Source organism: Camellia sinensis, chromosome 3, assembly GCF_055761805.1.
Source record: "Camellia sinensis isolate YWXY chromosome 3, ASM5576180v1, whole genome shotgun sequence".
Classification (NCBI taxonomy): domain Eukaryota; kingdom Viridiplantae; phylum Streptophyta; class Magnoliopsida; order Ericales; family Theaceae; genus Camellia; species Camellia sinensis.
The window spans coordinates 6,984,306-6,997,838 of record NC_138963.1 but is presented as its reverse complement, the minus strand read 5'-3'; the positions used below and the strand labels follow the sequence as shown (position 1 = coordinate 6,997,838).

Genomic DNA, 13,533 nt, shown 5'->3' with positions numbered 1-13,533 from the left:
TGAGATTGACAGTTGCTCTGCTAGATCAGAGGTCGATCCTTGATCTGGCTGAGATGATGAGGCTGTTGGAGGAGCTGTGGCGGAAGAGGGAGAATTGTTTTTCTTCCTCTTTGGGACGTCGGGAAGCACCGACTTCTAGGTCGAGATGAAGTTCAGAAAGGGAGCTCTCTGCCTATGAACTAGCAGGTCCAACAGCTCTTTGCGGTCCTTACTAGGACAGAAGGACTTACGAAAGCCCTTGGGTGGTTGTGGAAGAATTGCAAGAAAAACAGACATCAGAATATATAGAAGGAACAAAGTACTAAAAACTTGAAAAACAAGTAAATGCAACACTTGGCTCTTACCATTACCCTCTATGAATACTGTTCGGCTAAGAGGGTAGAGATGAAGGTCTTTATCTGGAACAAACTCCCAGTTGCCCGAGACAATGAAGTAATCGTCCCCGGCTCCCTTGTTGGAGTCTGGGAGGTCGGCAACAAGTTTGTATTCAGTGGACCTCGGTTTGAGGTAGTAGACATAGCCTTTTTCTAACTTAAGGCCGCACATGGTATAGTAGTATTAAATATCGGCTTAGGAGGAAGTTGGGATTTCGGAAAAGGTGTGTTTTATGAAAGGTTGGAGTGACCTCGGCAAAACCTAGAAGAAGGATGGGGCGCGAAATTCTGAGGATCTAAATGAAGTGTGTTTTAGTTTTTCCTAAAGACAGTAAGTTCTACGACGAATCCCAAACCTAAGTCTAGGCAAACAAAGATTGAAGGCAAGGATCTGGAGAAAACACAGAAAACAGAAACAAGGGCAATGATTCAGAGTCAAGAACAGTGATATACTACCAAGAACAACGGCAAAAGTGAACAAATGGGTGAACAGTGTGTATTCAAGAAACGAACTGGGCAAAAGCGAAATCATAAAAGAAACATGCTCAGATACGTGATTCACAATCAAGAACTTGAACAAAATAGCAATGGCGACGAGTAATGAAAGCTTTTTGAAGAGAAACACAGACTGATAAAGGAGGAATAAGAAACTCACCGAAGAAAAATGAAGCCGGCATTGAGTTCGCCGAAGTCAAACAACAATAGCAAAACGACAGAGCGGTGAAAGCTTCGCCGGAGGGGAAAACTGGAAGCAATCACAAAGCTTGCGAGCTTAAGACAATGGCGGATTTAAGAAAGTAAGAGAGAGAGAGGGTTTTTTTGCAAAAGTAATGATGAAGAGGTGAGAAGATGAGGAGAGAGGGAAGAAGTTTTGTCAAAAACGTGAAGAGGCGGCAAAACGCAATTGATGTGCCTCAAACAATGTGTTTGTCAGACAGCGCACGCAGGCGCAAGACGACTTAATGGCGCGTATCGAACACGATCCAGTGGGGGAGGGATGTGTAGCAAAAACGGTTGAATTACAATGCGTGACAACTAATACACGTGTTGAAACTCTTGGAGTTCTCAATATAATGAAGCAGAAACCTCGTATAAGGGGACGATCTCAACTTAAACGAACTTGCTTGTTGGTTCCAAAACATTGATGAAAGCAAATTGTAGGTCTTGATCATATTAAAACGATAAAGTTATGACTTCGGCAATGAATGATAAAGCGAGATTAGCTGACGTGCTAAATGGAAGGAATGATATAGGTTCCATCACCTCAGGATGCTGAGGTAATAGAACCTAGGGGGCAATTGTGAGGACATAATTTTTGAATGACAACACAAGGTCGAGATGTCACCGAAGTACCGGCCGAGGTGCCACGTGTCCTGGTCATGATGTCGAGATGATCTCGGCTAGGCCGAGGTTATCTGTGAGAATACCAGAATCCGGGATAAGCGGATAAGGGACAAGAGTCCTAGAATGGGAGAAGACTTCAGTTTGGGTAAAGATAAGACTCTTAGAAAGTTTATCCTAATCCTACTGGGAGTCCAAGATTAGCAATAATCCTAAGTCCGTTGAAGCTAGACTTCTATTGGGACTAGGTTTGTATTAGCTATAAATGAGAGGCACCCTCATAGGTCTAAGGTATGCTTTTTATGCTCTGAATAGTGAGTTAAGCACTTTTGCTATCTTTGAGAGATAACTGACTTGATCGTCGAAGTGCCCCCGTGTGGACGAACCACCGCCAGAATCTCTTCTTTTTGTGACAGGTCGTTCAGGCTTAATTTATTCTGCTAGTGTTCTCCAGCTGAGTGCTTGATTGGCAGTGTGGTCGAAAATTGACACACATAATTATCATTACCCTTATAAAGAAAATTCACCATAAGGACTGACACCCACTTTTCAAAGACAAATAAAATTTAAGTTTTTTTTTTTAAATAAAATTTTAATTAGATTGAGTCTTTTACTAATTTATAATACTTATGGGCGGATATTTTATTTTTGTGTTCCTTTTAGGGACTAAACAAGTCTAAATTAAATACTTTAGGGATTTAATGGATTCAATCAATAGTTTAGGGACTAAATATATTTTGATTTATATACTTTAGGGACTTAATAAACTCAATTGATGGGAAGCTGTCTCACTTTGAAATGCCCCCAGGAATGTCAAATAATGAAGCTAGCCTAGAGGTTGCAGATGCACCAAGCTCATCTAAGATGCATGAATCAGATTCATCTGATACCGAAAACCCTCCAAGCAGTGAAGATGAAGAAAGCAAACCCAATTTAGAGCATGCATTGAATTATTTGAATTCATTTGACATGGCTAATGGATTACGTTCTCGGAAGGTCACTGCGAAGAAAAAGCGTGAAAATGCATCTCATAAACAGCATAGGAAAAATACCGGTCATGGAGGGTCGGGGTGAGGATGTTGATAGAATGCCAGTAGTAAGAGTATTTCAGAAGCCAGCGAATACGAGTCCACTCAAAGTTGGATAGGTGCTTTGTAGCTCATTGTGGGTGCCACTTTTTACTTGCTGATCACCAGTATGGTTGCCTCTTACCTATAGTTTTTAAGTTTATGTTTCTTAGTGAATGCAATCATTTTATTTGTTTTCTTCTTGTTGCCAAATTATTGAATGATGTGAACTTGATAATGATTAGGAGTTTTGTATTGTAATATCATCATATTGTTGTCTGACTATAGAGAATCTAAAATCTCTATACATATCGCAGAGGTAATTCATATGCCTTCCATATCATAAATCATTGAAATGGACCTTATCTGAATATTAGTAGAGAATCTGAAATTAGTTTGCCTTGTGTAAATTATTGCCATTGTTGCAAGTGAATGATTTGTAACTTGGACAACATTTTTTTTCACTGGAGTGTAGAAAGCATTGGATCTACTACTACTGATTGTTTTAGTATAGTTGGAAATCGAAGGTTTTTATTTTATTTTATTTCTTACCGGATGATGGTAAAAGCTTTATGTTTTGGCCAGTACTTGCGCTTGCATATCTATTAACTCTCTCACACACACACACACACACTGTTACCAGATCAATAAAAAAGCTAATGGACTTTGTTTTAAACTTGTCATTGATCAATACAGACTACTACCATATCCTCCTTTTTGCTGGTAGTTGATGGCTGTTGCTTGTTGGTCTGCTGCAACTGCTGGTTTGCTGCTGCTGCCGCCCTCGTGGCTGATGCTTGCTAGGCTGCTGCTACTGTAATGTTGCTGTGAGGTGGCTGCTACTAGATGTTGGTCTGCTGGATAAGTTTGTGGGTGATTTTCATGCCGTTTTGTCTGTCTTTGTTAGTTTCATGTTTTCATTTTGTTATCTGTTGTTTCTAATGTGGGTTCACAATTTGGATGTATTTGGGTATTTTAGTGACTTTACCCTTTTAGGTTTTATACATTGCTTCTAAAAGCAGTATCAGTAGTGTTTTTTTTGCTTGCACATCAACTTTAGGTGATTTCATATCAATGTTATTAGTTTGTAATAATGGTGCCTGAGGCATGCCTCTTATAAATCTGTAAATCTTATAAAAATATATAAATTATTTTCAATTATTTTTGTTAGTAAATGTGTCGCCAAAAGTTTATTTTTGCCCACTCATATTGTGTTGCTAGAAGTATATTTTTTGCCAATGCCAATTTGTCGTTGCCAAAAGCAAGCCTTTATCGACAAACAAATCGTCGGCGAATGGTAATATTTACCGACATAAATGTGTTGCCAAAAGTTTACTTTTGCCCACTCACATTGTATTGCTAAAAGTGTATTTTTTGCCAATGCTAATTTGTTGTTGCCAAAAGTGAAGTTTTATCGACAAACAAATCGTAGGCAAATGACAACATTTACCGACGTAAATGTGTCACCAAAAGTTTACTTTTGTCGACGCATATTTTGTTGCTAAAAGTATATTTTTTGCCCATGCAAATTTGCGTCGCGAAAAGTGCCACACAATCATCATATTTGAATGACTTTTACCGACGCAAGGTAAATTGCCGACGATGGATGAAGGCTTTTATCGACGACTATGTTCGTCGTTTTTGCCGACTCACTTTTGCCTATGGGTTGCCAACGTAGCTTTGTGTGTCGGCAAAACTCTTTGCCGACGAATTTTCCCTTTTAGCAACATATTTTGTTGCGGTGAGAAAAATGCAATTTCGTGTAGTAAGGCCTGTTTGGGGGGCGAAATTTTGAAATGACCACCGAAACCACCGAAACTTAGCACAAGCAGCTTGCTTAAGCCTAAATAGACTTGTAGGAACAAACAAGACCTCGATTGGATTTCCGATTAGAAAATTAGAAGGAAAATTGTAAAACACAAGACTTAAAAGGCCCGTTTGGGGGGCAAAATTATGGAATGACTACCGAAACTGTCGAAACTTAGTACGGGCATCTTGCTCAAGACTAAATAAACTTGAATGAGCAAACGGCACCCCGATTAGACTTCCCGTTACAAAATTAAAATCAAAATTGTGAAATTCATACCGAGTTTTTTTTTTTTTTCCTTGTTAATCTAATATTGTTTTTTCTTTTTCATGTGATAGATTCGTAATGGTGAAAAATAGTTCGGGCTGCATCAGAAGATTTGATTTTGTATTTTTGGAAATGTTTTGACATAAGATTTTAGTAAATGACTTATGGGTTAGATGTTTAGCAACAAAATATTTGGTTTTGTGTTTTTGCAAATATTTTGATATAGGATTTTGGTAAATGACTTGCGGGTTAGATGTTTAGCATCAAAATATTTAGTTTTATGTTTTTGAAAATATTTTGACATATGATTTGGTAATAGATTTGTGGGTTTGATGTTAATAGTTTGTATGCACTTTGGTATGAATATGTTTCAAATTGATAGAGAATTGTAATTATGTTTATTGAGATGTTTAATAGTTATTAATTTTGAATTATTATGAATGTCTTGCACAGGTGTATTACTATTTACATTGCATTTGTGTATATATCGTATATAGAAAAACAGGTGTTTTGGATTATTTTGAACAGGAAATTATTAAAATGCAAATTTGTGCAATGAATTTTTAGTGACAGGTGATATTTTGGTTACTGTTAATATATTTGGCGACAACATATTGTTTTGTCGCTAAAAGTTAGTGGCTATTCCAAGAACTTTTAGCAACCAAAACTTAGTCATTGCTAAAAAGTTGATTTTTAGCGACCAAATTAATTTTGTCGCTAAATAGTACTTTTGGCGACGAATTTATTTGTCGCTAAAACTACATAGCCTATCCAAATCTTAACATTTTAGCGACAAATTAGAATTCTGCAGCGACAAAATATATGATTTTTAGCGACCAATTTTGCTTGTCGCTAAATGTCTACCTACGGTGACAATTTATTATTTGGTCGCCAATACTTTTAGTGACAGGCCTTTGGCGACCAATTAGGTACTTGTCGCCGATTCTTTTCGCGACAAAATTTATACTTTTGGCGATCAATTTTTTAGTCGCCAAATGTGTTTTTTTGTTGTAGTGGGTGACGAGAATGATCTCATTTCTCTTTTACCAAAAGTCAAAATAGATTATCACGTATAGGTTAATAAATGTATTTATTGCTCAATAGGTCCGGTAAGAATCAATGATATTTTTCATCAAACACTATTAAAAAATATCATTAATTGTTAAATTTTAACTACAATTGGAAAATTATGACAAAAAATTTCACTAATTCTAAATTTTAGCCACAATTTAAAAAATTTATTATAAAAATATCACTAATTATAAATTTTAGCGAGAATTGTGTACACCCTTTTTAACAGTAATGTTATATCCAAATAGCTTATATATTTTTGAGTCATGATAGAGACCCCTTCTAATCACCACTCCCACAACCCCCCCCCAACAGACACGTGGCGGGTGGTGATTGGAGGAGCAGGAAAAAAAGAAAAAAGAAAAAGAAAATGTAACCAATAAGAGAGAGAGGGGATCAAAGGGGTGGGAAGAAAATGGGGTATGAAACATTTTTGTTCAATAAAGAAATTCATATTTAAATCTGTTGAGATTATAAAGAAAATAATAAGGTGAAAGATCTTGTTATCTATAGTTATTCGACTGCTATGATGCTATCTATAGATTCAAATACCACTTATCTATATCCGTGTTGACCATCTTTATTATCCTAAAATAAGATAAAACATTAATTAAAGTTGTTGTTTGGCAGCATAGTTGGGACTAATTTATCCTATTAAAAAAATGAAATAAGTTTAAAGTTAATAAAACAAAATGTAATATATAAATTATAATCATTAGTTGTTTAAAATAATTTAAATAAATATATTTTTTAATTTTTTACGAAAAGATATATAAAAAAATAAAAAAAATGATATGAGTCAAAAAAAATAATAATATAAAAAAATATGTGTATAAAGCACACCCCCAACAATTCTCACAAAATTATAAAAAAGAAATCAAAAATTCTTTGCAAATGAAATTTTTTTAACAAACCTAAAATAGCTATAAAAGTAAATAATAAAAAAAAAAACAAAAAGAAAAGAAAAGATTCTCCCAAATGGTCAAATCCGCCCACAGGAGAGCAATCAATACAAAGAAATGCAAAGAAATGGTCAAATGCCTCTGCTTTTACCAGGTGCAATGCAAAGAAATACCAGGAGAGCACACTGGAATTAGGATTACACTGCAAAAAGAGCAGAGCAACGACCAAAAAGAAATAAAACCATGGAAGAAACCGATGAGAAGAGTTTTCTCAGCTCCATATATCCCCTTCTTCTTCTTCTGCAGAAATCCACACTAAACCCTGGGTATCCCCAACTTATTAGCACAAAAACACCCCACTTTCCTCATCATCATGTTGATATGGAGGAGATATCTGATGACAAGATCCATGTCCACCTCGTCGTCCGCGACAACAATCGAAGGCCTTCGATGGTGGGAACGAGTGGGACCAGCCCCTAAAGACCCAATCTTGGCTGTCTCCGAGGCTTTTCTTGCTGATTCTAGTCCTCTCAAGATCAACCTTGGTGTGGTAATTGTTATAGCACTTCAATTTTCTTTCTTTGTTTGTTAATTCATTGTTAAATTTTGGGTTAATTATCATGTTCTTTACAAGTTAAATGCATTTATGCCTTTGTATGATTGTGGGTTTTAGGGAGCTTACAGAGATGATGAGGGGAAACCTGTGATTCTTCAGTGCGTTCGAGCTGCTGAGGCCAAGATTTCTGGTACCCAATTCTTGTGAGTGTTTTTCTTTTTTGTGGTTAATTTCGATTTTCCCCCCCGTTTTTATGACGAGTAATGTTAGGTATTATGAAAAAAAAAATGATGAAAATGATCATGAAAGATTCTCACTTTTAGATTACACATACAAAGAAAATGGATGAAAAATCTTCATAAAGTATTTATGATATTTTTTTAATGATGGCTAATATTATTCTTTTATGACTTCTCTCTGCTCTTGGATGTCAATAATAATAAGAAAAGAAAATTAATTAGGTGGTTGAGAAGGAAAAAATACTAGTCTCTTGCCTTTTTGTTCGCATAATTGAAGAGAAAAATGTGTTAAAGAAGGAAAGAAAAGAATGGCCAATTGTTTTTATGGTGATTAATTTAAGGGATATCTACCAGCCAGTCCCATTAAATGAAATTAATTACTCATAAGTCCTGTTGACATTTTAAATACACCATTAAGTCCTCAACTGCCCATATTACCCTCACTACACCTACTAACACCATTAAGTCCTTCTCTGTTGTCATCAATGGTGCTCGCATCAACCACTGTCCTTGTCCTCCTCCCTCGTTGCTATCATCGCTCACCCCACACTACTGCCATCCTCCCTCACTGATTGCCATCGACATCACCGCTGTTGCCACAATCCTCCATTACCAATCTATTGTCTTTGATGACGAACTTCATTGATGGCTTCAAATCTAAGTTTTTTCAATGCAGATCTACTCTCTTCAGCTCTAATCTGGTACTGTACATGATTTCCAGTGAGATCAAGACATTTTAAAGACCACCGCCACCTCTACTGTCGTCATTGTTGGCGACCTCAACCGGCATCTTCTTTCACTTTCACCATTGCTTCCACCACTCTTTGCCGCCAGGTCTTGTGTATATTGGGGAAGATCCCAATGATAAATCTGTTTAAACCAGTGATAAATTTGTTTAAACTAGTGATAAATTTGTTTAAACTAGTAATAAACCAGTGATAAATTTGTTTAAACTAGTGATAAATTTGTTTAAACTAGTGGTAAATTTGCAGTGTTGAGGCAAGGGGTAAAAATGGAAAACACTGTTTGATTTTTTTGGATAGGACCTGCTAGGTAATAAAACCGGTCCATAGGACCGGCCCGTAACTCCCCCTTAATTTAATTTCAATCAAAATGTGGTGGTTAACTAGAATCTGCATTTGATATCTTTGTTCAAGTTGCACAAGACAAACCTACAAGATTATGTACTTCACATAATTGGTGTTGGAACATTTTCATAATATATTTATATATATTTAAATATATAACATAGTTATATGAATGATTAAAGAGATGTGACTTTTGGACTTAAACGAAAGAATGTAACCATTGAGTTTAAACAAAAAGGTGTGTCTTTTGGATTTAAACCATGGGGTGAACTATTGGATTTAAACCAAAGGACATGACTGTTGGATTTAAAAGGTGTCACTTTTGAATTTAAAAGACACGACTTTTGGTCTAAGGGACACAAACCCATGCCTATAAAGGCAAAATGGGTTGAAAATTGGATGGAAATCATCTATGTAAAATCCATGGAATTTCTCTCTAACATTCATATTATTATTTTCCTCTATACTTGGTGGATTAGAAAAATTCAAAAGTGTTCGATATATGATTTTGTTCATGCATAACGCAATCGGACATCAATCTTTAGACTGGGTTTCATTGTATCCTGAAGGCGAATTCACGGGTAATTCAGTGCACACCATATTCAACAGAATTGGTGGGGGCGAATATTTTCTTAAGGAAAGCGATGTTATAACGCGCCTTGAAGCAATACTAATTATTTTCTGTTTTATCTTCTTCCATCATATATACCAAATTTGCACCAACAATTAGTTGGTTGGTTAGCAAATGGAAGAATAAGGGCATCTCCAACGGTGTATTACTTTTTTCACCAAATTTGAGTAAAAACTCTCTTTGATATCGTCTACTCCAACGGAAAGATTTATCTTTTCATCAAACAACTGGTCGATCGGACGGACGACCAGGTGGTCGACCGGTCGGTCGACTGACCAATGTAAAATTTTCACAATGGGACAAGGAACAACATCAGTGACCAAAATGATAAGGGGTCATCTAAGGGGTCGACCTTCCAATGTAAAATTTTCACAAAATTTTGCTTTGGGATGGTCAGCCGAGAGGACATCCGGGGGGACATCCGGTGGTAAAAATACAACGATAATGAACAGTGATTTGATGAAAGGCACAAAGCATCCTTAGTTTGGTGAAATATTTTGTATATTCTCAATTTGATATAGATTTGATGAAATCATTGGAGCAGCAACTTTTTCACCAAATTTGAATTTGGTGATGGATTTGGTGCAGTGTTGGAGATGGCCTAAGAGGAGCTTATTCTATACATTTGAGTTAATATGGATCCTTATAACCTTTGGGAGTGAACCCTTTGTGATTTTATATTCGTTGCGTTTTCTATGCTCATTATTACCATTTCTGTCTCCCAGTTTTCGGTCTTATCTGTGATCTTTAGATGTGCAAACTTTTTCACCAGTTGTGTTCTTTCTTTCTCTGCCCAAGTAGTCTGAATTTTGGCAATTCACTACCAGGGAGTCACTTTCAAGTGCAGCGAGTACCAAATTAGTTGAGGATAGTGTACAATTGGTATATGGAAAGGATTCAGATATTGTCAAAGAAAGGAGGTTTACCGGGCTCCAGGCTCTTTCAGGCACTGGTGCATGTCGGCTCTTTGCTGAGTTCCAGCGGCATTTTTATCGTGAATCACATATCTATTTACCTGTTCCTACTTGGTCCAAGTAAAGTGTATTCTGCATCCTTTCAGTTTCTTCTTATAGCTGGTTTTTTATTTTTTTATCAGCTTTACTGAAATTTCAACTCTGTTAATTGCTTAGCCACCACAACATTTGGAGAGCTGCCCAAGTTCCAGTAAGAACCTTCCACTACTACCATCCTGATTCCAAGGGCTTACATTTTGCAGCACTCATGGATGATATAAAGGTTTGACTGAAACGGAGAAAAGCATATTTATCTTCCATGAATGATTCACAAGCATCTTTATGGCCTCCTTATAAAAAATGAGTTTTTTTTTTATTTTTAAAAACAAGCTGTATTTGTCTAGCCTACATGAGTTTATGCATTAGAGCATGTCTGTGATACTTCATGCTAATGTAGTTACAAAACTGATTAACCAACTCTGGCTCAATTTTTCTTTTTCCTTTTTTTTCTTTTCAATTTTTTTTTATTTTTTTATTTTTTTTTTAAAGAATGCCCCAGAACATTCGTTCTTCTTACTCCATCCTTGTGCTCACAACCCAACTGGTGTTGACCCTACTGAGGAACAGTGGAGAGAAATTTCGCATCAATTCAAGGTGAATATGGAAAAGTTCAGTTATCTATCACATGTCTTGGATCTCTATAATTCTAATTCTTACTTTGATCCTATCAGGTGAAGAACCATTTCCCTTTCTTTGATACGGCTTATCAAGGTCTTGCTAGTGGGGATCTTGACAGGGATGCCAAGGCTATCCGGATATTTCATGAAGATGGACATTTGATAGGTTGTGCTCAGTCATTCGCAAAAATCATGGGACTCCATGGGCACCGAGTGGGTTGTCTTAGGTAAGCCAATATTCCAAAGAACTGTCATTTTTGCCCCTTGAGGGGGACCAGTTAGAAATGCAAGAAAGCTCAGAACTGTACCCTGCACCTGAGGGAAAGATTTCTATTTAAACTGAGTAGTTGTATTAGCTACTTCATACTAATTAATGTATACTTTTTTAAGTTGTCAAAAGACTAAAATCCATTCATCAGTATAGTTGTAATGATAAGTGGTATAGCTAACATATTGGAACATAAACCAGAAAGAGGCAAGTTAACTGTGTCCTGTAAGAAGTGCTGCCAGGCATAATTGACTCTTATCCTTGCTGATGGTCAGAAAGCATGATTAAAACTTCAGTGTGATTTTCTTACTGCACATCTGAGGTTGCGTTTTTATTCATGGATTCAAAACGAATCGATTTGAATTTAATTATCAAAGAAATATGCCTTCAATTTATATTGGGTAATTTACTTTTTAGAAAACCAAAATATGCAAGGATTTGAGTGTCTTATTGCTTGTGGATTTCAAATGATAAGGTGAAAAAGTAGTTATTTCAAATCCATTATTACAAGGATATCATCCTACTAAAATATCACCACTTCAAGGCTTCCCCTAGCCCCAAGGTCATTAATCCAACTCCAACCAGTAACTCAGATGCATTTGCAAACATAAACCCGAAATCTGTTGATTTCAAATTTATTCATCCAAATGCAGTCCGGAGTTCTTTAGCAATATTTGCACAAGATGCTCCCAACCATCTAAACTAATTGTATATTAACTCTTGTCAATCTTACCTCTATATAAATATTTTAGTATTCTTTCTGTGGATGAGAAGCAAGCAATTGCAATCAGAAGCCAGCTTCAGCAGATTGCCAGGGCAATGTATGGCAGCCCTCCTGTTCACGGCAGCTTGTTAGTCTCCACAATCCTCGGAGATCCAGAGTTAAAGGCACTTTGGGTAGAAGAAGTGAAGGTGAGATGTCATTTTTTTCCCACCCATTTAATCTTTCCTTCCTATTTTTTGTTACCTTAAATAAAAATGAAAAAATTGCTTGCGATGTGCTTTCTTGTTTTCAAGGTAATGGTTGATCGCATTATCAGAATGCGAGCTGCTTTGCGTCGTAGTCTCGAGAAATTGGGTTCTTGTCTCAACTGGGAGCACATAACTAACCAGGTTAGTAGTTTGATGATTGACGATTGGTTTGGGTAGTTTTGAATTTGGCCCATTGTTAATCCATCCATTGATCAACAATATTGCAGGTTGGAATGTTTTGCTTCTCTGGCTTATCCCCTGAACAGGTTGATCAGTTAGTGAGGGAATTCCATATATACATGACTTGTGACGGCCGCATAAGGTTTTTTCATTTGAAATTAGCTTTTGAATTGAATGTTTTCCATTTACTTTTATTTTGAATATCTATGATAGTGGTTAATGCATTGTGGGCACAGCATGGCAGGAGTAACTACAAGCAATGTGGATTATTTGGCAAATGCAATACATGAAGTTAGTAGATACTGAGTTAAATGAATGAAGAGAAGATATGCTTCAATGCATCGAATTTGTCGGCAGTAAATGATTGAAAGCAGGGAAGAAGATGCCTTTAACCAGAAACACCCACACATTCAAGGTTGTTAGTTATGGATCCTTTTCATTCTTCCCTTTTTGATACGGATCTCCATCAGTCCATGTAACCTCATTAATTGAAAGGTTTAAGAAAAATCATTTATTTTTGGGTACAATTAAAGAAAGATCTTCTGTTGGGTATGAAAAATATAGAAATCAGGGTAATTCTAATGAGACCAAGATGTGCGTAACAGGGTTTGATATGAAATTGAATGTACGTTTCATTTTGTTGCAAGAAAAATGATATTTGTGACTGAATGAGGGAGTGAGAGAAGAGGAAGATCTGTAATTTGGCAAGTGTGGTGTTTCCTACAGGATGCTGTTCAAGCTACAAAAATGATAGGGTTTAATTTAACATAAGAGAAATTATAAGGGCCAGTAGGATAATTTGTACAAAATTATTAAATTTAGTTTTTGTTTGGCATATATTAAAAATGTGTACTTTTTTACATATATATACTTATTTGTGTCATATTAATTAATATTTTATTTATTTTTTTATTTTTATTTTTTTACATATTTTTTTATAAAAATTAAAAATACAATTATTTAGAACATTTCAAATTATTCTTTAACGAGGTCCATGATATATTTTGGAGAATAAAAATAATGACAATACAGCTTCAGAGTCATTGAAAAGGCAACGTTAAAAAATAAAACAAAAACTAGTTAGCTGCTAGCTAGTCCGAGGTTGCACTGGCAATTAATAAGTCATGTAACCCAAATGCA

The 13,533-nt window shown here is 36.0% G+C and overlaps 1 protein-coding gene across 2 annotated transcripts; it reads left to right on the top strand.

Annotated features, from left to right (window-relative positions):
• Positions 1-6,938: 6,938 nt before the first annotated feature.
• On the top strand, positions 6,939-13,045 carry LOC114272362 (aspartate aminotransferase, mitochondrial). 2 transcript variants are annotated; one of them, XM_028214042.2, is made up of 10 exons: positions 6,939-7,379; positions 7,503-7,588; positions 10,171-10,377; positions 10,474-10,579; positions 10,846-10,950; positions 11,028-11,200; positions 11,994-12,153; positions 12,259-12,354; positions 12,441-12,535; positions 12,630-13,045. In XM_028214042.2, the coding sequence occupies exons 1-10, from the start codon at positions 7,203-7,205 to the stop codon at positions 12,697-12,699; spliced, it is 1,275 nt and encodes a 424-aa protein (XP_028069843.2). In that variant the 5' UTR covers positions 6,939-7,202; the 3' UTR covers positions 12,700-13,045. The 2 variants fall into 2 exon arrangements, with proteins under 2 accessions (XP_028069843.2, XP_028069845.2); XM_028214044.2 differs by lacking the exons at positions 6,939-7,379; positions 7,503-7,588 and adding an exon at positions 8,352-8,458.
• The last annotated feature ends 488 nt before the right edge of the window (positions 13,046-13,533 follow it).

Coding starts and splice junctions, on each gene's coding strand:
- LOC114272362 (XM_028214042.2), top strand. CDS start 7,203: ATGTTGATATGGAGGAGATATCTGATGACAAGATCCATGTCCACCTCG. Junction 12,355..12,440: donor GGGAGCACATAACTAACCAG/GTTAGTAGTTTG, acceptor ACAATATTGCAG/GTTGGAATGTTTTGCTTCTC. Junction 12,536..12,629: donor ACTTGTGACGGCCGCATAAG/GTTTTTTCATTT, acceptor TTGTGGGCACAG/CATGGCAGGAGTAACTACAA.